The 27,090-nt window shown below is 41.3% G+C and overlaps 1 protein-coding gene across 24 annotated transcripts in view; it reads right to left on the bottom strand.

The window, feature by feature from the left end:
* The window catches only part of RIMS1 (regulating synaptic membrane exocytosis 1), a 641,584-nt gene that overhangs the window by 498,411 nt on the left and 116,083 nt on the right, over window positions 1-27,090 (bottom strand). For 21 of the 24 annotated variants that reach the window (XM_073626786.1, XM_073626789.1, XM_073626788.1 and 18 more), the window contains exons 2-3: window positions 24,191-24,404; window positions 19,010-19,021 (exon numbers count right to left, since the gene is read on the bottom strand). In XM_073626786.1, the coding sequence (XP_073482887.1) occupies window positions 19,010-19,021; window positions 24,191-24,404 (226 nt within the window). The remainder of the gene's footprint in view (window positions 1-19,009; window positions 19,022-24,190; window positions 24,405-27,090) is intronic. The other 3 variants (XM_073626767.1, XM_073626772.1, XM_073626784.1) reach the window with 1 other exon arrangement.

Below are 27,090 nucleotides of genomic sequence, written 5' to 3'. Positions count from 1 at the left end.
ATTTGATATGTTTTCTACTTTCTATTGTGAATAAAATGCAGGTTTATGAGATTTGCAGATCATTGATTCATTTTTTTATGTGGATTTTACACAGCGTCACAAATTTTTGGGAATTGGAATTGTATGACTATTTACGTATTTGAACCTATCTTGATGGCAGCCACCACATTAAACACATTAAACCAGCTAACACAGCCAAGGTCCAGGCAGGTGGAAAAAGACATTATATGTAATTTCATTACATTTTTTAAACATATCTTTAAAGTGTTTGTAACCCTAAAAAAAAGAAGAAAAAAATAAAAGAGAAATCCTGTTCCCTTATAGCAGGTTAAACAGCACAGTGCTTGTGCTATCTAACCTGCTCCTCTGGAAGCTGTAAAATACCTGGCTAATCCTGCATGGTTCTGTCCTCCCCTCTGTAAGCTGACCATGGTTTATCATGGCTGCTGAGCCCTGACATTGTGGTCTGTTACTTCTGTCATCCGCACTCTCCTGTGTCCTCTTCCCCATCCCCTCTCTGTCTGTGTATAAAAGTATAAAAGTTTTAAAAATGTCACTGCCAGCCCCTCTCTTGTATACAGTGAGAACACACGCTGTAAGTGTTTCTTTTAAAACAGCGTCTCTAAACACCTTTTTTTTGTTATTTTCAGGACAGTCAAGTGAGTCCCGGCCGCTCTGTTACTCTGATCCAGGGCTACAGCTGGCATCATGGATTGGAGTAGCAGAGCAGCCATGAGTCACATGACCGGCCTGAAGATAACAGAAAAAAGGTATTTAGAGACACCGTTTTAAAAAAACACTTACAGCGTGTGTTATCGCTGTATACAAGAGAGGGGTTGGCAGTGATTTTACCTCTTTGGGTAACAACCACTTTAAATCTTTACATTCAAGCCTATTACAGCATTGCTTAGAATGGGGAGAAAAGGGCAATACTTGGCCATTCAGGGTTTTATTGCTCTTCACAGCATTATAAGTGAAGCATGCTAAACATGAAGGGAGAGCACAGAGGTAAACTCAGTGTTCTGCTGCTACTTCTTTCTCCAATAACAGAATGTGGCTGCCTGAAACAAGCTTTATTGCTATAAGCTGAACTTGCACCTAAGATACAGGCTGATGTGGCTACAGAACAACCTGGAATAAGCAGAGCCAAGTTCCATTGCAAATCCCTTTGAAATATTCCAGCACATAACCATCTGCTTGTGCGCACCCTGGATGCCCTCAGATCCTAGCGTGAATCTACAATGCCAAACTCTAAGCCAAGATCTGTGACACACATCCTCAATACAAACTGCATGTCTCTCCCAATTTATGAAGAGGAGCTTGAATTGTGGAGAGGTATATGGAGGGTGTATTACATAAAGTGGTTGTAAAGGTAGAAGGTTTATCGTAATGCATTCTATCCATTAAGATAAAAAACCTTCTGTGTGCAGCAGCCCCCCTCAACCCCCCTAATACTTACCTGAGCCCCATCTAGATCTAGCGATGTTGCACAAGAGACTCCGGCTGTCCGGGACTCTCCCTCCTCATTGGCTGGGACAGCAGCGGGCAAGCTACTTGCTGTGGGAGCACTCAGCAGGAGGGAAGGGCCAGGAGCACCGAGGAGGAACTCGAGAAGAGGAGGACCCGGGCTGCTCTGTGCAAAACCACTGCACAGAGCAGGTAAGTATAACATGTTTATTATTTTTAAATTATAAAAAAAGAAATCAGACTCTAGTATCATTTTAAGTTAGGGGTTTACATAAATCCCTAGGTTCTAGTGTCACTAGGGTAAAGGCAAGTTTTTTAACAATGAAACATGCGCACAGGGAATTTAACCACTTGCCGGCCGCCCTATTACAGAATGACGGCGGCAAAGTGGTTTGATATTCCTGATCGGACGTCATATGACGTGATCAGGAATATCGAGCCGCTGCGCGCCCCCGGGGGCGCGCATCGCGGCGATCGTTGTTGCGGGGTGTCAGTCTGACACCCTGCAACACCGATCTAGGTAAAGAGTCTCCGACGGAGACTCTTTACCACGTGATCAGCCGTGTCCAATCACGGATGATCACGATGTAAATAGGAAGAGCCGGTGACGCGAGTAGAGGAGAGCCGATCGGCTGCTCTCCTGACAGGGGGGGTCTGTGCTGATTGTTTATCAGCACAGCCCCCCCTCGGATCCTACCCAGGACCACCAGGGAAGCCTCCCAGGACCACCAGGGAAGCGATCCACACTGGACCACCAGGTATGCCCCTAGACCACCAGGGAAATGCCACTGTGTGCCCAGGCAGCTGCCAATCTGTGCCCAGGCAGCTGCCAGTCAGTGCCCACTTCAATGCCTACCACTGCCAGTGCCTCATATCAGTGCCGCGTATCAGTGCCCATCTGTGCCAAGTATCAGTGCCCAGCAGTGCCGCCTATCAATGCCCATCAGTGCCCAGCAGTGCCGCCTATCAGTGCCCAGCAGTGCCGCCTATCAGCGCCACCCTATCAGTGCCCAGCAGTGCCGCCTTTCATTGCCCATCAGTGTCGCCCATCAGTGCCAACCAGTGCCACCCAGTGCCATCCATCAGTGCCCATCAGTGCCGCCTATCAATGCCCATCAGTGCTGCATATCAGTGCCACCCATAAGTGCCGCCTACCAGTGCCCATCAGTGCTGCATATCAGTGCCCATTGTCAGTGCCCGTCAGTGCCCGCTCATTGGTGCCACCTCATCGGTGCCGCCGTATCAGTGCCTGTCAGTGCCGCCTTATCAGTGCCCATCGTGAAAGAGAAAACTTACTTATTCACAATTTTTTTTAACAGAAACAAAAGCAAAACTTTTATTTTTTTCTACATTTTCGGTCATTTTTTATTTGTTTAGCAAAAAATAAAAACCGCAGAGGTGATCAAATACCACCAAAAGAAAGCTCTATTTGTGGGAACAAAATGATAAAAATTTAGTTTGGGCACAGTGTAGCATGACCGTGCAATTGTCATTCAAACTGCGACAGCGCTGAAAGCTGAAAATTGGTCTGGGCAGGAAGGTGTCTAAGTGCCCTGTATTGAAGTGGTTAAAGGGGTTATAAAGGAATTTTTTTTTTTTTAAATAACAAACATGTTATACTTACCTCCACTGTGCAGCTCGTTTTGCACAGAGTGGCCCTGAACCTGGTCTTCTGGGGTCCCTCGGCGGCTGTCTCAGCTCCTCCCCGCAAGAACTAACCACCTTCATGTGAGCTCTTTCGCATGGTGTTAGTTCTTGCTGGAGCGCTCCCATGATACAGCCGACAGCTATAGCTGCTCACTGTATCACTCGGCCTCGCCCTCTGGTGCGCCGTGTCATTGGATGTGATTGACAGCTGTGTGAGCCAATGGCTGCGCTGCTTTCAATCCATCCACTCTAGCCAATCAACGGCCAGGCTGAGCGGCGAAGAGGACATCGGGGGCAAGCGCAGCAGGTTTAGGGGCTCAAGTAAGTAAAACGGAGGGGCTGGGGGGGCAGGTATTGTTGGATATTTTTTCACCTTAATGCATTAAGGTGAAAAACCACGAACCTTTACAACCTCTTTAAGGCGCATGCTAAAAAAAAAAACATTTATATATTGCAGTAGGGACAGGATCACTTACAGTTGTGGTAGGTATTATGGTTCTGGTGGAAAGCAACTTTACATATTCAGGTTTAAAACTGATCTTTGGCACAGTTTTGTCCTTAAATATACAAATGAATGCTAGTGAATTTATATCAGCAAAGCAAAAGTAAGATTAGTTTAAGATATACTGGCGAGAAACAAAGCATAATAGGTAAAATACTCTAAAGCCATAAAGAAACAATTACTGGTACTTTCTATCTCAGCTAACTGTTGAGACTCCAGAAATCTAATCAATGGCAGAAACAAATTTACAATGTATGTACACCTACTTTATATTGTTAAGATGGAGATGTGATTATTTATCACAGTAATAACACTATTAGCTCTTTATAGAAACATTAACGTAAGAAATAGTAGACATAAACACCATAGCTCATTGGGTTTTTGCAGTTCTAAAACAACGCTTCATAAATATTTTGAGAGACTGACCCACTTTACGTGTCATAAGCCATTGCCAGACATAATAAATATCCCCAAAAGTAACTAGGTCTGCATATGTTTAGTCACTAACTCAAGTGACAGAGCTGCCTATGAGTATACTTTTCAAGCAAACACGCATATGGCAATTCATCAACTTATAGAATAGCTCTTAAGGGTATTATTTAACACCTTGAATATTAAGTAGGCCACACTTCACTAACGCAAAGAAGTTTGAAGAGAGAAAGAAGAGAGCTTGATAAAGAAAAAACAAAAAAACAATGGGTGTATTTAATATACTCTTTTTTTCCAGCAATACTTTATAAATCATTGACCTAGAGAAATTATGCAGATCTGGCAGGTTTTTACTCTTTTTCAATCTGCATATGTGTTCTGGGGCACAGCTATCAGCCCATGTTTCAAAGAATGACTGAAAGAATGAGTCTCATTACTAAGGGCAACAAAGACAGTTCTTCATATTGGTAAATTAAAACCCAACTTCAGCCAAAATGTGATATTACATTTTTAGAGATTGAGCCTTGGCTTTTTATTTATTTGTACGAAAAGTTTTGCCCTTTCAGCCCCCTGTTCAGCGGGAGCTGAGTATCATATATAGCAGTGGTATTTCTACCACTTCAATATATGACAGCTTCCACCTGTCAAAAGGTTCCTAAGAAAGCAGCTAGTGCTGACAGCAGGTGCTGGCACCTGATACGTCTCTAGCAACCACCACGGTCACTGGAAATTACTTACATGGCTGGGAATCTCTGGCCACATAAGTAAAGGGGCGCGGATAGCAGTGACATCATTGCCCAAATATGGTTACTGCTACCCCTTCCTTTATATAGTTTGGGGAGCTGTCATTCAGCAAGCAGTACAGTTGGGATCAGTCATCTTCCCTGGGCCTGTTGGGTTTTTAAACTTCAGAGAGCCCGTGACCACTGTGATTGACAATGGATTCATAAGTGACATTTTTGGGGATTTTCATTTTTTTAATAAATGATGTTAGACATTTGGGCTGTCTTTAATTATAGGTTACACTTGTTTTTTTTCTGCGTGAGGTACCCCCTTAAAATCCATACCAGAATTAAAGAGTTTGGTATATATTTTGAGGGGGACTGTAGGCAATTTATTTAAATTTTTGCTGTATGATGTGTAATAGCAAAAGTGACATTTACAAGGAAAAAAATGAAACAGTTTAAATTGCTGGCAAATGAAATTCCCCAGGGCAGTGTCCAAACCCGATGCATTTTGTTTGACAATCCAGAAAATGGGTATTACAAGCCATTGAAATCCATTGATTTCAATGGGGTTCAGGTTCAGCATTCTTTGAAGTTTGCCAAACCCTGCTGGAACCGGTCCCAGGGCGGTTTGACTCATCTATAGTGGATACATACAAAATAAGCTGCGCTAAAGGTATTGAAAAAACAAGAATAATCAGAGAATGCGTAACAAAAAGTGACAAAAATATAAATATGTAAATAGGAATATACAGATGGGGCACCTGGATGACGTCAAACACATGATGAAACGCGTAGGACGGAGCGATGTGCTGACGTCACTGCTACACTCATGTCCCAGAAGATGGGTTTTTCTGTATGTGTGCCGGTTGCATATGCAAATTCAGGCGTTTACACTACAATATGTCCCTTTGTAAGTGTATTTTTAAGAGAAATAAAGCGAGAGAATTTTTACTCTATGCAGTCTCTTCTACTTTTTTGGGGTACTTCCACGAACATCGCTGAGGAGGATTGATGTTCCATGTTCAGGAGACGGACCGGATAAAGTCCCTGGCTGGATATGGAGCCATAGGCGTGTATGACCTTTTGTGATGAGCGGTCCAGTCAATCTGTAAGCAAGCCCTTCAGCCATTATTGGTGGTGTTAATTCACAAGATCACTTAAGATGTTGCATGGTGTGGAAGACTCATTGAAATCACTGAACATTTTCACTGGAATATATTTATTTGTTGGACTTTGCACTGGATTATTCCTATTCACATATTTATATTTTTGTCACTTTTTGTTATGCACTCACTATGAATATTCTTGTTTTTTTCAATACCTTTAGCGCAGCTTATTTTGTATGTATTTTTGCCACTGTGTTAGTATCTCACAGTTGGTCATGTTTGTTCCCAATTAGCACGGTTTTCTTTGCTGTATTCATCTATAGTGGAGACTGATTAAAACTTTTTTTACTGCTGTCTGTGCTTTTTTACCCAAATGACTACAGCACCCCTCATTTCTTGCACACGAGTCACAGGAACAAGAGGTAAGGAATATCTCCCAAGTGGGGCCACAGACAGATATAAAAACATATAGTAATTGTAACAAATAGTAACTGTAAGTATTCCCCATATTATCTGTAAAAAAAAAAAATTGGTTACTGTTGGGTTTAAAATTGGAGAGTGTAAAATAATGGCAAAATGTTTGCTAAATATTGAGCATAGGTTTTTTTGAAGTGCCAGTCCTCTTATTAGCGAAACAAAAATTACTCTCCCAAGGACTAACTTGTTGAAAGCTAAAATTCTGAATACCAGTAATGAGCACACATTTAAATAAATGCCCATTCGCTGTCCTCATCAAAGTCAAATGTACATTTACAGCATGCTGTGGATTGCGGAGGACTTCGCACAGTTTACACCCAGCCATTACAGGTGCCATTGACTATAATGGGGTATCTCCAGAGATAAGGTTGGCTGTAAAACTATAACATCATACATGAGGTAAGTAAATGAACTGGCATTCCTACCCCCAAAGACCAAGAACACACAGACAATATCCTGCTGGATCAGAGCCAGGCAAATGTAAAACTTGCAACAGGGTTTGGGAGGGAGTGGCATATAGAATATTGGTAGCTTTCATATTAAATTATATCTAAACCTAAACCTTTTTTTTGGTATGTACTAGTATTGCATAGCGTAGGGAAGGGTTAAAACCCCTAAAAGATTTTAATTGCTGTCTGTGTCTATGCTGGGGAGATTTATCCTTTCTATTTGCCTTGGTGACCATTGTCATTTGGCTAAAAAATGGTGGGAAATCAAAAAGGTTATAGCAGTCAACAGCACAGGGAATGAGGATAAATCTCCCAACAGGGACACTTGTTTGGGTGATAACAGTCTAGGAGGGATTCTCCTCATTTTAAAGGGATTTCTTCTTACCTCCTGTTGTATCTCAATGACAGGAAATAAATTATGTCTAGCAACAGGACATAGCAAAAAAAAAAAAAAAATTAACTATTATTAGGAGAGCAAAAGTTTAACACCATTGTTTTCAGGCCAAGCTCTGTTTTAAGCTGACAAGCAGAGTTAAAGAACCTTCAACACCTTGATATAGAGGGCCTCTGCAACCTAGAAACACTGATGCTAACTATTTGCTGATATAGTACTTCAATAAATTTTCCATCCTTCAGTTTGGCATGCTGGTTTTTTTCTTTTTTCTGGCTCTATACAATACCGTCATTATTGTATACTGTATAACCCCTATAGCGGATTTTTTTGAAATATGTAGCTTTCATATTACAGTACTTTTTGGTTTTTGACTATTTGCTATTCTAGCCTAAAAAACAAGTTTTGGCTTTAGATACATTTATTATCACCCTGTTCTAATCAGATGAGGAATGCAGATGTGACATCTGGGATCTATACTATACTACCACAGATTTCACTGTTTTCCATAACTGTTACATTCAAGGTATTCCTCAAATGATAAATGTTATAGTTACTTATGTGCTTATGTTAGCTTTCAACTAAACGGTCATGCCATTGAAAGGCAGGTGTCATAACAGATGTCATATGCAGCACCATGGAATCTGAAAATCAAACAAAGGCTAATATCATGTTACACGTGCATTGTTGTTTGTTTGCCTTTAAATAATTGTGTCCCTTCCTTACTATGTAGCTAGGAGATGCTCTTTATAGTTAGTCCCACCCTCTTTTAAGTGTGCCTTTTTAATTTCTGTTCTGACCACATGCATTGCTGGAGAAGGACATATTATGAGGTTTTGACCTATCTGATGTTCATCCGTGAAGATCAAAACAAGTTTCAGATTAAAACTTTCTACAATATGCAAGATGTCATTTGAGTGAAGTCACTGTCTGTCTATACTCCTGAGACTTTAAGTTACAGCTATCTCTCTGTGCTTACTTTGGGGAAGTAGAAAAGTCAACCAATCGTTTAGCTCCAGCCAAAAAAATGTTTAGCTCCAGTCAAAAAATCTTTTATAGCTCTGGAATATACTGCATGATTTAGACCCCGGATTTACAGCAATTTAGGCCTATGCATCCATTGTCATACATGCCTACAAGCTAATCACAGCACAAAATAGGATTTTTATAACAGCTTACCTGTAAAATCCTTTTCTTTAAGTACATATAGGCCACCTTCAGGTGATGGGCACTGGCGCACCCTAAACAGGAAGTTGCCTTCCTATATAACCCCTCCCACTACTGGGAGTACCTCAGTTTTTGTAGCAAAGCAATACACATGTATACCAGAAAGAGGGGAGGGACCTCTGTGTCCCGTGATGTACTTCAAAGAAAAGGATTTTACAGGTAAGCTGTTATAAAAATCCTATTTTCTTAATCGTACATCACTGGACACAGAGCCATAGAAATTACTATGTGGGATGTCCCAGAGCAATGCCAACTGAGGGGAGGGAGACACAACCAAAGTAGGGCAACATGAGATCAGAGGACTTATACTGCTGCCTGCAGCACACTGCCCCCAAAGGCGACATCCTCATGTCTTTTTACATCCACCTGATAGAATCTGGTAAATGTATAGACTGAAGACCAAGTTGGGCCTTGCAGATTTGAGCCATGGAGGCTTGGTGATGCACTGCCCACAAAGCACTGGAGGAGTGTGCTTTGATTTGAGAGGGTGGAAACTACCTCTTTAAACCATAAGCTAGAATGATTACTTGCCGAATCCATTTAGAAATAGTAGGTTTCGATGCTGCCTGTCCTCTTTTAGGACCTTCAGGCAACACAAACAAAACATCCGTTTTTCGAATCTGAGCAGTCGCCTTTAAGTAGACCTTGACTGCTCTCACGACATCAAGAGAATGTAGTGATTTTTCCTCCATAGAACAGGGTTCTGGAAAATGAAGGTAGAACAATATTCTGGTTTAGATAAAAAAACATGACACTACCTTCGGAAGAAAGTTAGGATGAGGACGCGATACTACCTCATCTTTGTGAATAATAATATGGCTCTTTACAAGAAAGAGTAGCCAACTCTGATATCCTTCTTGCAGAAGATATGGCTACCAGAAGAACTAGTTTCCTTGTCAAAAGGACCAAGAAAATATGTTGTATCGGCTCAAAAAGGCTGTTTTTGTAATGCCGACAGAACTGAATTCAAGTCCCAAGGGTTCAGGGGTGACCTAACCCGGGGATTAAGCCGCGTTACCCCCTGAAAAAGAAAACTATGAACCAAAGAATGCAAAGCAAGTGGTCGTTGAAACAATACCGATAAGGCCGAGACCTGGCCTTTGAAAGTACTCAAGGCCAGCTTCATTTCTAACCCCATCTGCAGAAAGTGAAGAATTCTACCTATGACATACTTCCTGGGGTGCCAACCCCTGGATTCCTCCCAGGAGACATATGCCTCCCAGACTCTGCTATTCCCATTGTGATAAAATGACGCAATGGAAACAGCAGGCTTAACCCGACGTGTTTCATCCACGAAGATATTGTTATCTTCGTGGATGAAATGCGTCGGGTTGAGCCTGCTGTTCCCATTGCCTCATTTTATCGATTAACAAGCGCTTGTTTTACCTCTTCTAAAATGTGAGTCTAAATCTTTCATTTTTTAATAAATTTTGTGTTATGCGGATTCACACTATGTGCGTGTTTTATTCCAATTTGGCCTTATACGTTTGAATCCATGAGACGTTTTATATATCTTGGAGCCTCCTTTCTTGTCGACCGGTGGTCCTTGTGAGAAGATTTTTTTACCCAATTCTACCAACGCCTATATCCATCTGGGCCTTATTATCTTTGGTGAAGAATCACCGACAAGTCTGTTTGATTCATGGGGCGTATGTCCTACTGAATCCACTTTTTCCGGTAAGCCTCAGTGTCATTGGTGGCGGTGCTCCATCCCTCCCTTTTCATGCACATTTAGCGGTGGCTTGATAATTACCATTTGGGGCGTCAAGATACATATGTTTTGGACATTTCAATTTTCATCAAACACTTTTTTTTCACTCAGTGGACTCTCTTTGTTGATTAATTTTTTCTATTATTGCTTTTGAGTTTATAATAAGTTGTTCACTGTATTTTATGTGTATAGTATATATTGGTTTAATCACCTGATATCACTGCATTTTATATGCATGTTATATATCGGTTTAATCACTTGTTATCATTATTTCAATATTGCATACTTTTTGATATCTTCACAATTATTCTAACTTTGATATATTTTAGATGTGCATTAGGGCATCTATGCACTTTAGACTACCCATTCAAATTTTAAATTGTCACTGGCGCTGCACCATCACTTTCCCATTTTACTTTTTGCAATTGTCATTTGCGGTGCTGGCAGCCCCCCCCCCCCCCCCCCCTTCTTTGGACAGCGCGGTATTTAGCACATTTTTTATATTGCAGCCATTTGCTAAAATCATTTAAGTTCATTTTTCCTCATTAATGTACACACAGCACCCCATATTGACAGAAAAACATAGAATTGTTGACATTTTTGCAGATTTATTCAAAAAGAAAAACTGAAATATCACATGGTCCTAAGTATTCAGACCCTTTGCTCAGTATTTAGTACAAGCACCCTTTTCATCTAATACAGCAATGAGTCTTTTTGGGAAAGATGCAACAAGTTTTTCACACCTGGATTTGGGGATCCTCTGCCATTCCTCCTTGCAGATCCTCTCCAGTTCTGTCAGGTTGGATGGTAAACATTGGTGGACAGCCATTTTTAGGTCTCTCCAGAGATGCTCAATTGGGTTTAACTCAGGGCTCTGGCTGGGCCATTCAAGAACAGTCACGGAGTTGTTCTGAAGCCACTCCTTCGTTATTTTAGCTGTGTGCTTAGGGTCATTGTCTTGTTGGAAGGTAAACCTTCGGCCCAGTCTGAGGTCCTGAGCACTCTGGAGAAGGTTTTTGTCCAGGATATCCCTGCACTTGGCCGCATTCATCTTTACCTCGATTACAACCAGTCGTCCTGTCCCTGCAGCTGAAAAACACCCCCACAGCATGATGCTGCCACCACCATGCTTCACTGTTGGGACTGTTTTGGACAGGTGATAAGCAGTGCCTGGTTTTCTCCACACATACCGCTTAGAATTAAGGCCAAAAAGTTCTATCTTGGTCTCATCAGACCAGAGAATCTTATTTCTCACCATCTTGGAGTCCTTCAGGTGTTTTTTAGCAAACGCCATGCAGGCTTTCATGTGTCTTGCACTGAGGAAAGGCTTCCGTAGGGCCACTCTGCCATAAAGCCCCGACTGGTGGAGGGCTACAGTAATGTTTGACTTTCTAGAACTTTCTCCCATCTCCCGACTGCATCTCTGGAGCTCAGCCACAGTGATCTTTGGGTTCTTCTTTACCTCTCTCACCAAGGCTCTTCTCCCCCAATAGCTCAGTTTGGCCGGATGGCCAGCTCTAGGAAGGGTTCTGGTCGTCCCAAAGATCTTCCATTTAAGGATTATGGAGGCCACTGTGCTCTTAGGAACCTTAAGTGCAGCAGAATTTTTTTTGTAACCTTGGCCAAATCTGTGCCTTGCCACAATTCTGTCTCTGAGCTCTTCAGGCAGTTCCTTTGACCTCATGATTCTCATTTGCTCTGATATGCACTGTGAGCTGTAAGGTCTTATATGGACAGGTGTGTGGCTTTCCTAATCAAGTCCAATCAGTATAATCAAACACAGCTGGACTCAAATGAAGGTGTAGAACCATCTCAAGGATGATCAGAAGAAATGGACAACACCTGAGTTAAATATATGAGTGTCACAGCAAAGGGTCTGAATACTTAGGACCATGTGATATTTCAGTTTTTCTTTTTTAATAAATCTGCAAAAATGTCAACAATTCTGTGTTTTTCTGTCAATATGGGGTGCTGTGTGTACATTAATGAGGAAAAAATGAACTTAAATGATTGTAGCAAATGGCTGCAATATAACAAAGAGTGAAACATTTAAGGGGGTCTGAATACTTTCTGTAGGCACATGGAGGTATGCATCCTTGATGCTGATTGACGCCAGAAGTTCTCTTCCTTGTAGGATGGAGACAACTGATTGGATTGACTCCATGCGAGAAAAGAGCGGATATTCAGGAACTGGTTTAGATCTTTGAGATTCAGAATGGGTTTGACATCTCCATTGGGTTTTGGCATTGTGAAAAAAGGTTTGAATGAAATCCCATCCCCTGCTATTTCATGGGGACCACTATGATCACTTTTTTGCCAAAAGATGGTCCAATGCTTGAAAGAAAGACTTCTTTTTCTCCCTGGGAAACCGGAGACGGGAACTCTTGGAATTCCAGTTTGTACCCTGGAGCTATTGAGGAAGTCCCCCATCTGTCTCCATATTCTTCCTGCCAGACCCTTGAGAACTGCAGAAGTATTCCCCCTACTCGAGCGAGCGGGGGCGCCTCCTCAAAAGGAGGCTTTAGTATTTTTTAGGTTTCCTCCCCCAAGACTTCTGTCCCTGGGGTTGACCCTGAGGATTACCACTTGAATTTGATGGCAGAGGCCGTCGTGACTGCCTGGAGGCTGATGCCCCTGGCACCAGAGAAGGCGCTTGTTAAAATGAAATACGTTTACTCCTTTTCTTAAATGGCAAAGGGGTACTTTTTCCACTAGAAATTCTTAGGATGTATTACCCAAATCATTCTGAACAGCTGTTTCACTGCAAAAAGGAAGACTAGCCAGGAGCTTCTTGCATGGCGCCTAGCGAAGGCGCAAGGCCTGAAGGATAGAATCTCTCATAGCAACTACTGCAAACATAAAGCTGCTAGTAGCTTGCCAGATCCTGGGCCTGCTGAACCGGATAACCTTGAGCACCTGTTTAACTGATCTCTCTAGGATTGACCAATTACTGCCAGCGCAGGCTGAAACACTCAACCTGGCAGAGAAAAAAGTGTTTTTTAATAGGAATTCCTACTTTTTATCCATTGGATCCCTAAGTATTTGAGCATTGTCTGCCGGACAAGTCAAACTTTTATTCACGGAGGATATAGCAGCATCAATTGCTGGTATCCCCACCTTTAGTGAATTTTTTCCCCCATAGGATAAAGTGCGAAAAAAACTTTTTAGGAGGGAAAAAATGCTTATCTGGGTGATCTCACTCACATACAAAAAGCTTTTCCAGCAATGAATGGACAGGAACGGCATGTACAACTTGAGGAGGCTTTAGTGAATCCAAACACTCAGTTAAGGGTAGCATAAATGTGGAGCGGACCATTCAGCAAGAAATTGCACCATCAATCCTACAGATTGTGAAGCTGATCCCCCTGCATTTGACCCCTCAGAAAAGGAGACATCAGCCTCACCACGGTCCCCTGAGGGAATTCTTCTTCTTCTTTGCAAACATTTCATGGCCCCGATGCTCACTCTGACCAGCCACCCTTTCTCAGGGGAGGATGCCATTGTAGAGATGAGTAGGCTTTCCAGAGCTTGAGGGAGACCCTTTTAGCCCCATTTTGGGGGCGTTTCAACCCCCCCTTCTGACCTTAGCCCGATGCACAAATGCAGAGGTACTACCAGAAGAAATCGCATCCACTGCTTGAGCAATAGTCCAGCAACTGCCGATGCTATTAACGCTCAGCCTGATGTTTTTAGTAAATATGCCAAGGGAATGCCCTGTCATCAACCTCTTACATGCCCCTTTTTGCTCTTGTGTCCCTCCGATATCTGCAGCCAGCAAAATGGAGCTTTTAAACATACTCCCGCGCTGGACGTTACAGGACACCAACGCCGCACTAAGCCCCGCCCCCTCCGTCACATCGCGCCCCCCCTCTTTTTTCAAAAGAGGGTTTTCCCGCACGAGCGTGGGCCTCCAATCTGATGGGATCCGCGTGTGTGTGGGGGGGATGGTGAGGAGGAGACCTGTGACAAGCTGCCGTACAGGGGCAGTGAAAAAACGGAGCAGCATCGCTGATCGTTTTTGGCTTCCCCTATCCAGAAAGAGGGGAGGAGCTTTGTCCAGGTGGGGGGTGTTTCGTGGAAGAAAATCCCCCCAATCTTACTGGAGGTCTGAGCTGCTTGCCGGAGGGAAGCCTGCTACTTTTGTGACACAGCGTGATCTTGGTCACCAATGGTGACTCTTAGGCATGACAACATTTACTTTTTCAAAGGAGACATTTCATAAGAAAATTTAAAAATTCCTTAGAAACCTCCACTTACCCTTTCCGCCGCAGGGATTTCTGTGGTAAAAACCAACAGACCCAATCTTCACCTCTTCACACTCTTCACACTCCTGGACCTGTAAAGCACCCCGCCAGTAAAAACTTTATGGCTGAAAACACCAAAGCTCTGGATCCCGGGGTCCAGCTCTCTAAAAAGAGAAGCGTTACGGGCTAAACCTCGTTTCTTCCGCCACAAGGCCCGGGTACCATTCAATTCGGCCTAAAAAGACACTTTGAATGGATCCGGCTGCATAGCTAACCCCAGCAAGGATACTCCCAGAAGTGGGAGGGGTTATATAGGGAGGCTACTTCCTGTTTAGGGTGTGCCAGTGTCCATCACCTGAAGGTGGCCTATAACCCACATAGTAATTACTATGGCTCTGTGTCCTGTGATGTACGATTAAGAAAATCTTACAGCCTGCAATACCAATACTACAGTGATAGCCTAATGGGACTGTTATACAAGTCAATTGTGTATTAAACATGTACACAGTAGAGGCTGCCTACACTACTACACAACATTCTGATTTCTGCTTAGAATACCCTCTCACACAAGTAAGACAGAAAGCTGCCCCTGTTTCGCAAAAACCTCCAGACACAGAGCTAAGCAACTGATACATTTCTCAGAGGCTGCCAGGTAGCTCTTTCATTGTCAGAACAATGTCACAGCAAAACATTCAATTTTTGGCCTCTTGCACATTGCAGCTTGAAAAAGCTCAGTACAGCTTTTTTTTACTGAGCTAAAATACAGCCCATTAATTGTAATGTGCCTATGCACACAGACACGTAAACAAGCGCCATGTATTCTTCAGTAAAAAAAACAGAAAAATCAGAATTTACGGTCAGTAATTTACGCCTCATGCACGCAAATTTGCACGAGTGTGCACAAATGTGCGCAAATGCCCATTTACATATTGTGCAGAACAAAAATGCGAGAACAAGTTTTTGCGCGTGTGCGTGAATTGCGCAAAAATGTGTGCAAATTCATACAAAAAATACTTCTGAAAAAGTAGATGCTCTAACAGGAGGTATTGTGTGCAAGAGGCCTTCTGTGGATGCTGAAACACAACAAGAACCAGAATTCTTTCCAGATCAGGATTTAAGCAGACAAGTTAAAGTTGGTTAAACCAACTTGGAAGGTTTAACAGAATTAGGGCTCATGCACACTGTAGCTCAAAGAAGCTGCTTCTACAGGCATTTTTTGAGCATTCATTTTTCTCTGTCTGCAAACTCCCCTTCATGTTAGCCAATGTGTCCATGCACACTATAGGCATTTTCAGGAGTTTACAGGCATATGAGCTTAGAAAAAAAAAAAACCTTTGAATTTGCTGAAGTTATAAAACATGAAACAAACTTTGAAATTGATTATTTTCACTTTTACACAGACAGTAAGATAGTACTGTTGAGATACATACACAAACAGACAAAACAGTTCTATGTGTATGTCAGTAACAGAGCAGGATGCATCAGAAAGTTCTCCAATGAAGATCAATGGAACTATGTGCCTATGGACTTCAACCCCACTCATGCAGAACAAGCCACTGCATTTCCGGACATTTTATCATCACCCCCAGCTGACTGCTTGAATAATGACCCTATCACAATTCACACTGATTCTACATTTGAACTGGTTAATCCTGAGTCTGATAAGGAATTCAGAGCTAATACTATTCCACTCAATACCTCTGTGGGGTCAAGGACAAGGCTGAGTTTTCACTCTTTTGAATGCCTTTCCAAGTGGTCTTCATTTGTACGAGCTATCTCACAACTTACCCATGTCATCATTTTGCAACCAATACTAAGGAACATGTACAGGTGTATCTCAAAAAATTTGAATATCATTAAAAATGTAATTTATTTCAGTAATTCCATTAAAAACGTGAAACTAATACATTTTTTATAGATGTGTTATACACATAGTGATATATTTCAAGCATTTCTTTTTTTTTTCATTTTGACGATTATGGCTTACAGCTAGTAAAAACTCCAAATTCTGTATCTCAGAAAATTAGAATGTTACATAAGGCCAATAAAAAAGGGGTTTTAATACAAAAATGTTGGCTTACAGAAAAGTATGTCCATAATACTTGGTCGGGGCTCCTTTTGCATGAATTTCTGCATCAATGTGGCATAGCACGGAGGCGATCAGCCTGTGGCACTGCTGAGGTTATGGAAGTCCAGGTTGCTTTGATAGCGGCCTTTAGCTCGTCTGCATTGTTAAGTCTTGTGTCTCTCATCTTCTTCTTGACAATACCCCACAGTTTCTCTATAGGGTTTAGGTCAGGCGCGTTTGCTGGTCAATCAAGCACAGTGATACCATGATCAATAAACCAGGTATTTGGACTTTTGGCAGTGTGGGCAGGTGCCATGTATTGCAGAAAAATGAAATCAGCATCTCCATAAAGCTGGTCAGCAGAGGGAAGCATGAAGTGCTCTAAAATTTCATGGTGATGAAATGATCATGGTATCACTGTGCTTGATTGGCCAGCAAACTCGCCTGACCTAAACCCCATAGAGAATCTGTGGGGTATTGTCAAGAGGAAGATGAGAGACACCAGACCCAACAATGCAGATGAGCTGAAAGCCGCTATCAAAGCAACCTGGGCTTCCATAACACCTCAGCAGTGCCACAGGCTGATTGCCTCCATGCCATGCCGCATTGATGCAGTAATTCATGCAAAAGGAGCCCCAACCAAGTATTAAGTGCATACTATACTGTATATGGACATACATTTCAGTAAGCCAACGTTTCTGTATTAAAAATCCTTTTTTTTTATTGTTCTTATGTAATATTCAAATTTTCTGAGATACTGAATTTTGGATTTTCACTAGCTGTAAGCCATAATCATGCAAATAAAAGAAAAGAAATGCTTGAAATACATCACTATATGTGCAAGGCATCTATATAAAATATATTAGTTTCATGTTTTGAATGGAATTACTGAAATAAATGAACTTTTTGATGATATTCTAATATTTTTAGATGCACCTGAGTGTTGTAGATGGCACATCTGCAAAGGACCTCCAACTATTGAGGAGGCTTTCTCTTCCATACCAACCTCTTAAAAAAGGAAGGTAAGAAGGACTGGTGCACGTTGCTGCCTGAAGACAGAATCAATTATTGTGTTCAGTGCCTGTTTACAGGCACAAGGAATGATTTTATAAGTTTATATTCATGTTTGCTTTCTTCTCTTTCGGTCCTCACTTGTTTGGACTCGATTCTCAATTTATTTAAAATTGAAATGATAGATTTTGATGGAGAGTATCATGTTACAAATGCACTGTTGTTTGTTTGCCTTTAAATAATTTTGTCCCTTCCTCACTACATAGCTTGGAGTTGTTCTGTATAGTTAGTCCCATCCTCTTTGTAGTGTGCCTTTTAAGTTTCTGTTTTGACCACATGTATTGCTGGAGCTAGACATATTTAGATTTTTTTGACCTATCTGATGGCCATCTGTGAAGATCTACACCAGTTTTAGGTTAAAGCTTTTTATGATCTGCAAGTTGTAATTTGGATCAAGTCACTGTCTGCCTACACTGCTGAGACTAATTTTAGCTACCTACATTTCATACCTGCAGCATTTTGGCGTCTTCTTAACAGTGACAGTGTCTTTAATAGCAAGCACCTATATGTGCCTACATGAGCTTCTGCCTACCACATTTAGGAGCAAACAATGGAATGTAAAATGCTTCTGTTTGCATATCGAATTGTCCCAAGATTTGAGGAACACATAAATCAGCTAGATCTACCTGCAGGCAGCATTAGGTATATGTGCAAGTTTACTAAAGTTAAACTAACTACACATTTACTTGTAGAATGCTTTTGTTTGCATATCTAATTGTCCCAAGATTTGAGGTGCACATATGTCAGTTAGGATCTACCTGCAGGCAGCATTAAAGCAGAAGTTCACCCAAAAGGGGAAGTTCCACTTGTCTGCCGTCTCCCCCCTCCTCTTTAGGTTTTGACACTTACCTTATTTGGGTGGAGCCCCTGCAGCCTTCTGGGCGGGACCATTCACAAAAGGCAGAGCAGCTCGCACATGTGGAAGCCGGCTTTGAAGCTGCAAGCAGTCACAGGCGGCTTTCCAAAGTAAGCATGCTGGCACATGGACCCGAAGACAGCCGAAGAGCCAGCTTGCATGAGGACAGCGCTGGATCCCTGGGCTGGTAAGTATCCTATTATTAAAAGTCAGCAGGTACAGTATTTGTAGCTGCTGACTTTTAATTTTTTGTTTTCAGGTTGAAGAACCTCTTTGAGTATAGATGCAAGTTTACTAATGTTAAACTTAATACATGTTTACTTTAAATGCTACCTGCATTTTAAGTGGCTTTGTTTTACTGCTACATTAGAATATAGTATTTATATTCTGTTTTAAAAATAGGAGAACAGCTGCAGTTTTGTTTCTAACCTCATATAAACATAGGTTACCTGACAAAGGTAATTTAAATTGCAAATTGTATCTAATCTAATTTACCGAGTGAGTGATTGAAGAGTAGCTACATCATGACTGTCAAAACTACACAATAACAAATCCCACGCATTTGGCACCATAATGTCTACTGAAATATTTCAATGTTGTATCATATATAAGATAAAAGAAAGAAAAGATTCTAACCACTTTGTCCTCCTTTGGGAAAGCATCCAAGGAAGCAGAAAAGAAGAAAAAAAATGATAAAATGAATGGTAAGCAGGTATTCACAAGCAGTTTAGAAAAGGTTAAAGGTAAAGGTTTTACAGCAAGCAAATTATTTTCCTTTGTTAAAGAGATTTTGCACTTTAAATGGAACATGGTGCATGCTTCACACTTTCTGCTTAGTAGTCATGAGGTACTCACCACCTTTTGAGCACAAGGATATAATCTGCTCTAGTAATCTGAAGTAGGACCCTATTCCTGATTTTTTTTTTTACTGCCTAGATAGATTAAAAGCCTGACACAGTAAAATTCAGAAGTAAGACATTCCATAAAAAATAGATAAATTATTTGTATCAGATTGCTTCACAGTTTTCAAATTATTTTTTAACATTTAGGGCTGATTCGCACCAGAACAAAGTATGCAGCAACACAGTGTGCTTTAGGCTAGGTTCACACTGCTGCGAATTCTATTGCGAATTTGAGCCGTTGCGATCGCTCAAATTCGCAAGTCATTTAAATTTCATAGATTAACATTAGTGCCGTTCACATCGATGCATTGCGAATATAACCTGCGTGAAAAAAAGGTCCTGTGCGAGTTTGATCCGTGTGCGATGCGAATTCAGCTCTATAGACTGCAAAATTTGCAGTAGAATCGCAAGAACACATATAGAATTCGCAATGCAAATTCGCAACGCAATCGGAACAAAACCGCGCTAAATTGGCACTGCAGCAGTGTGAACCTAGCCTTAAAGTGTATTGCTTTTTAACACAATGAATGGGCTTAAATGTACCTCACCGGCAATCTGGGCAGGTTACGATTTTTTGCAGAGTAGAAAATCACACATCGTTCCTCAGTGACTTTATTTTCTTGAAGTGTGACCATGTATTCATTACTTTATCCTGCAAGCTAATTTACCATTTTGTTTAAAGCATTATAGTACCATGCATAAACCAATATCAAAAAACAGTATGATATGCACAGTCTACAGTGCTGATCTTGTGCTATTATGTGACCAGCACAAAATTAATGTTTACTTGTTTAATCTGTTCTTTATGGTTTAAAAAGAAACTAGAAGAGCTTTTGATCAGTTTTATTGTGAACTTTTTTTGAAAGGCAAGTTTAAATGTTTTCCTTTTGTTTAAAATATCTTTCACAAATTGATAATTAAAGTTCTGCTTTAAAGCCTCCTCCCCCGATCCTCTTTGACATTTGGCTTTTTTTGGGGTGGGGGTGGTTACCTGGTTTTGACAGGTACTGGCTCCCACTTCCGCTCGGATTGCCTAGGCGATCTGAGCAGAATTTCCCCTTCCCCCCTCCCTCCCCACAGTCTTCTGGGACATGTCACAAGTCACGCATGCGCAGGGGGCACCCGGCTGTGAAGCCACAAGCTGTCACAGTCTGGTGCCTACAGTTAAGATGCTGGCGCTGAGGACCAAAAAATGGTTCGTGTCACCCCCTTGGGTAAGCACAGCACTGGATCCTGGTGCAGGTGGTGTCTGGTTATTAAAAGTCAGCAGCTACGGTTTTTGTAGCTGCTGACTTTTAAGTTCAGAAAACCGACTGGAGCTCCTCTTTAAAATACGGAGCTTTCATGTTCCTTTCAAACCATGGCCACACACACATATATTTTAACCAGATATGCTGCTAATCATTTTCTTTTCATAACCCAAGTTTTGATTCTGGTGACTCTGTTGCTTTGTTCTTGCCATCTGCTGGTTGCTAGTGGTAAATATGATATACATATTAAGGCCTCATGCACAGAGTCGTTTTTAGGCATCTGACATAAATTGTGGGCATATTTCCATGCCTGAGAGAGACAGCTGTAACATTCAGTTGCCCATAGTAATAAATTGCCATATGCTAGCTGTACTCAAGTACACAACAAAAACCACATTGTGGAATTTACTTCCATTTACATACATGGGCTTATATAAGTACGATGTGTATCCGCATTCATTACTATTGTGAGCTGTACACTGCAGCTGTCTCTTCTAGGGAGGAAATGCACCTGCAAGTTATATTAGATGCCTGAAAGCATTAGTGTGAATGAGACCCAATAGATAATGTTTTTTTTGTTTTTTTACTTTACAAATAAGAAATACAACAAAAAAAAATCTCCAGTATTTATAATGAAGCATAAACAAAAAAAAAGGAGAACTGAAAAACATTTCTTTATTGCGTTTGTAGACCCTGTCCTGAGGATACAAGCCTGACTTACCAAACATATGGGTTTGAGGACCAAAGATTGCGTGAGGCATGCTGATACAAGCCCATATAACCTTTGGCATCAAAAAGGGGGAGCTTCTTTATGTGAATTCCTGCAATATGCCTACATGCTCCAATTTCTTAAACCTCTGGTGTGCAATAGTGTTTTTAATATTACAGTATCTCACAAAAGTGAGTATACCCCTCACATTTTTGTATATATATTTTGTTATATCTTTTCATGTGACAACACTAAAGAAATGACACTTTGCTACAATGTAAAGTGAGTGTGCAGCTTGTATAACCGTGTAAATTTGCTGTCCCCTCAAAATAACTCAACACACAGCCATTAATGTCTGAACCACTGGCAACAAAAGTGAGTACACCCCTAAGTGAAAATGTCCAAAGTGGGCCCAATTAGCCATTTTTCCTCCCCGATGTCATGTGACTCAGTGTTACAAGGTCTCAGGTGTGAATGGGGAGCAGGTGTGTTAAATTTGGTGTTATCGCTCTTACTCTCTAATACTGGTCACTGGAAGTACAACATGCCACCTCATGGCAAAGAACTCTCTGAGGATCTGAAAAAAAGAATTATTGCTCTACATAAAGATGTCCTAGGCTATAAGAAGATTGCCAAGATCCTGAAACTGAGCTGCAGCACGGTGGCCAAGATCATACAGCGGTTTAACAGGACAGGTTCCTCTCAGAACAGGCCCTGCCATAGTTGACCAAAGAAGTTGAGTGCACGTGCTCAGCGTCATATCCAGAGGTTGTCTTTGGGAAATAGACATATGAGTGCTGCCAGCATTGCTGCAGAGATTGAAGGGGGGGGGGTCAGTCTGTCAATGCTCAGACCATACACCACACACTGCATCAAATTGGTCTGCATGGCTGTCATCTCAGAAGGAAGCCTCTTCTAAAGATGATGCACAAGAAAGCCCGCAAACAGTTTGCTGAAGACAAGCAGACTAAGGACATGGAGTCCTTGAACCATGTTCTGTGGTCTGATGAGACCAAGATAAACTTATTTGGTTCAGATGGTGTGGCGGCAACCAGGTGAGGAGTACAAAGAGAAGTGTGTCTTACCTACAGTCAAGCATGGTGGTGGGAGTGTCATGGTCTGGGGCTGCATGAGTGCTGCCGGCACTGGGGAGCTACAGTTCATTGAAGGAACCATGAATGGCAACATGTACTGTGACATACTGAAGTAGAGCATGATCCCCTCCCTTCGGAGACTGGGCCGCAGGGCAGTACTCCAACATGATAACGACATCAAACGCACCTCCAAGATGACTGGCAACATTGGGCAACATCAGAGACTTATTGAAAAGGGATCAGATGAACATAGCGTCCCTAGGCACTTCCTTCATGTCCATAATAAATCCACTGAAGGGTTAAAAGTCTGGGTGTTGGAATCTATCCCTCCTTGTGACTCCCAGGCTGAAAGGTTCCAGAGGCTATGCCGTAGGGAAACCTACTGGATCTTTACCTTGAATTCTCTGGTGCCTGGGGGTTTGAACGAGGAGACAGAAGTCAACACAATTCTATGATACCTACAGTATATCTATACTCGCAACTAACAGTATATCTCCTCTTCATGCTCCCTTTTTTTTTTTACCTACCATCCCCTCCTCATAGTCCCTGTATATATCCATCGCCCTTTAGATATGCTGATAGAAATTATTACCTGGTGTGTATCTCGATAAAGTTATCATTTGTATTTTTTAGTGTAATTAATCATGTAGTGATCATAATAGGTTATTTTATTTGAAGTCATTTTTTATATAGTGATTATTTGATTTTTACCATTTATTATAAAATACTATCATAGATGTGTTACAGTGCAGCTGTTCATTCGGATCAGATGACATTTTTTTATCATTTTTAAGGATTTTTTTATCATCATGCCCATTTTCCTTTATTCTATTTCATATACTTTTAAGCTTGTTGCCTGCTGTGCTATAGGTACACTTGTGCCATGCTATGACAGCTATACATGTTGGAGATTGGATTACAGCTAAAAAAGTTGGCCAGTATAGCCCTGTTGATTGGACGACTGGCCACACCCAGTCTCTGTACTGGTTGGGTGTTTTGGGGGGGGTTTACCTGAAAAGGAGGCGGCACCTTGAAAACGCGTTGCGGCTTGCCCCCATCCTGATTTGGTCTCTTGCTAGCTCTGTGAGAGCAGGTGTGACAGCTGAAGACGCTGCTGGTTATATATCTCCATATGGCAGGTCTGAGCTTATCCCCACAGTGGTGTTCGTATCCTCTGTGACGGCTGATTGCTTGATTGGTGATCCACATCCAAGATACTTGCAAGATACTTTTATGTAAGTGTATCTGAATAAAGTGTTACTTGCTTTTAATATCACACTGACCCAGGCGTCCTCTTTCTACTGTTTGTTTGTCTGAGGGAACTCCCATTTCCTGCTGAGGAGCTCTGGTGACTGTGTGCAATCCCCATTCACCTGTGGATCCATCTGTCCTGTGGACTTCTTCTTGATATCCCTTACTACTATGGGCTGTATGGACTAATTCGTATTAATTCATTTTGGGTATATCTTGTCGTCCCCCCCCCCTCCCTGTTATTGATCCCTTATGGTCCACCTTATAGCTGCCAGTGAGTGCTGACTCACACACTTCCTGACAGTTCTGTGTGATATATTGCTTGAGTTTTTTTTGAGGGGACAAAAAATTTACACTGTTATACAATCTGTACACTCACTACTTTACATTGTAGCAAAGTGTCATTTTTTCCAGTGTTGTCACATGAAAAGATATAATTAAAAATATTTACAAAAATGTGAGGGGTGTACTCACTTTTGTGAGATACTGTATGTGCAAAACAACCTGTCTCTGGTGTTAGCACTATAGAATTGTTAAATAAAGAAAATACATACAACTTCTGTATCAATATTCACTAAATAAATACTGTGTGTCAAAGAAAATGTACTTACATTGTTTGACCGAAGCGAAACACGACCTCCACATCGGGCGCAGAATTTTGTTCGGCAGTAAGAGCATAAATGTCCGCAGCCATCTGCAAACTTTGTTTTGTGGCAGATTCCACACGTTGGAGCATCATCCTTGTGATCCCCAGGATACCGACGTGTGTCCTCCCCTATTTTTCTGATTTGTTCTTTGTAGCTCTCAAATTGCTGATGTAGCCTCCTGAGCAGGAAGAGAACATAAATCATCAGAGGAGAAAATCTGTTAACTACCCACAAAAACTAATGGCAAAACAATATCATCTGACACTAAGAAGCTTAGAAACACAAGTGCAATGCATAAGAACATACTATTTATATATATATGTTGATATCAAAACAGTAAGTTTCCTTTTTACTTACCACAAAATAGATACGTTTTCTCTAAACGTATACTACTTTGCTATGTACATTTTGTATTAGGTGTCACCTAGCTATGCCTATATTTTTACCAGGGAAATCCAGACATACATGATCTCCAGTCAATCTTTTTTTTCTCTTTCTTGAATTGAGTAGGAATGGGTTCCAAGCTCTTCCACATTTTTCTTGGTGAGGCAGCTATCAAAGCTGGGGTTTCATTTGCTTTTGAGGAGATAGCCTCTCAATTCATGTTGTGTCACCAGGACAGAAAGTGAGAGGAAAAGACCCCAACTGTAACTATGCAATAAAAGCTAGAAATATGCCTATTTATAAAAACTATAGAAACAAAAAACATTTGCCTGCAAATACGTATTAAAAGACTTGCTGATAAGCAACTGATACCTTCAGAGCTATATTCGACAATTTAAACCTGAATTCCAGGCAAACAGTTAAATATGCAGATAAAATACATACAGTGCGGAAAATAAATATTTGATCCCCTGCAGATTTTGTAAGTTTGCCCACTTACAAAGAAATGAAGGGTCTATAATTTATTATAGGTGTATTTTAAATGATAGTGACAGAATATCAACCAAAAAAAAAAAACCCCCCCAATAAAAATGTTATAAATGAGTTTGCTGTTGATTGAGTAAAATAAGTATTTGATCCCCAAGCAAAACACAACTTAGTACTTGGTGGAGAAACCCTTGTTGGCAAGTACAGAGGTATGATGTTTCTTGTAGTTGATGACCAGGTTTGCACACATCTCAGCAGGGATTTTGGTTCACTCTTCTTTACAGATCTAAAGCCTTAAAATTTCTTGGCTGTCGCTTGGCAACTCGAAGTTTCAGCTCCCTCCATACATTTTCTATAGGATTAAGATCTGGAGACTGGCAAGGCCACTCCATGACCTTAGTTTGCTTTTTCTTGAGCCACTTTGTTGTCTTGGTGGTATGTTTTGGGTCATTGTGATGCTGGAATAATTACAATACATGGCCCCGTCCACTGGCCCCTCAATGCGGCAAAGTCGGCCTGAACCTTTAGTAGAGAAACAGCCCCAAAGCATAATGTTTCCACCGCTGTGCTTGACTGTAGGGATGGTGTTCTTAGGGTCATAATCAGCAATTTTCTTCCTCAAAAAGCACAGTGAGTCGAGTTAATGCCAAAGAGCTCAATTTTGGTCTCATCTGACCACAACACTTTCTCCAAATCCTTCTCTGAACCATTTAAATGTTCATTGGCAAACTTTAGCTGGGTCTGTACATGTGCCTTCTAGAGGAGGGGGACCTTGCGGGCGCTGGAGGATTTTAGTCCATGGCAGTGTATTGTGTTACCAATGGTTTGTGTGGTGACTGTGGTCCCAACTGCCTTGAGATCATTCACAAGCTCCTCTCGTGTAGTTTTGGGCTGATTCCTCACTTTTCCCATGGTCATCCTTTCCCCCACAAGGCAAAATCTTGCATGAAGCACCAGATCGAGGGTGATTGATGGTTTTGTGTTTCTTCCATTTGCGAATAATCGCTCCAACAGTTGTCTCCTTCTCACCAAGCTTCTTGCTGATGGTCTTGTAGCCCATTCCAGCATTTTTCAGGTCTGCAATCTTGTCAGCTCTTTGGTCTTGTCCATTATGGTGAGTTTTGAATGTTAGAAAGAGATTCTATGGACAGGTGTCTTTTATATACATAACGAGTTTTAGTTAGGAGCACCTTCTTAAATTGACAGGACTAATCTGTGTACCACATGAGCACATACTGTAGCCAGTCTGTGGGAGCCAGAATTATTGGTTGGTAGGGAATCAAATACTTATTTTACTCACTGAACTGCAACTTAATTTATAACATTTGTATCATGTGTTTTTTCTGGATTTTTTATTGATATTCTGTCTCTATCATTTAAAATACATCTATGATAAAATATTATAGACCCTTCATTTTTTTGTAAGTGAGCAGACTTGCAGGGGATCAAATACTTATTTTCCCTACTGTATATGAAATCTGGTTTACCAACTTAGGGATTTACATCTCTGTTCATCCAGTCCTAAGATTTACACAGCCCAATAATTCAGTAACACTGACAGGTCTTTTTACTCCACTACTCTCTGACTGGACAGTGAAAAGAAAAATCAGCAGACTGATGTGCTCATCTCTCGCTCTACTCTCTTCTCCTATCAGCATGCTCCTTACACTGCCACCCAAATGACTGTCTCCTTTCACTGCTTCTCTTGTCCCCATCTCTACTGTACAAGGACTGCAAGAAGTTGATACCATGTCAAATGTAGATATTTTTACTGCTGACATTTATAAAAATATATTTAATGATGTATTATTTACAGAGCTGTTATACATTTGTGTATGTTGCAGCTACATACCCTGTTTCCCCGAAAATAAGACCTAGCGTGATTGTCAGCGATGGCTGCAATATAAGCCCTACCCCCCAAATAAGCCCTACCCTGTTTCCCCCGAAAATAAGCCCTACCCTGAAAATAAGACCTACAAGGACTTTAACTAGGG

The sequence above is a fragment of the Aquarana catesbeiana genome, linkage group LG04, assembly GCF_042186555.1.
Source record: "Aquarana catesbeiana isolate 2022-GZ linkage group LG04, ASM4218655v1, whole genome shotgun sequence".
Lineage (NCBI taxonomy): Eukaryota > Metazoa > Chordata > Amphibia > Anura > Ranidae > Aquarana > Aquarana catesbeiana.
Note: the sequence above shows the minus strand (reverse complement) of the source record. Positions and strands in the feature narration are given on the sequence as shown.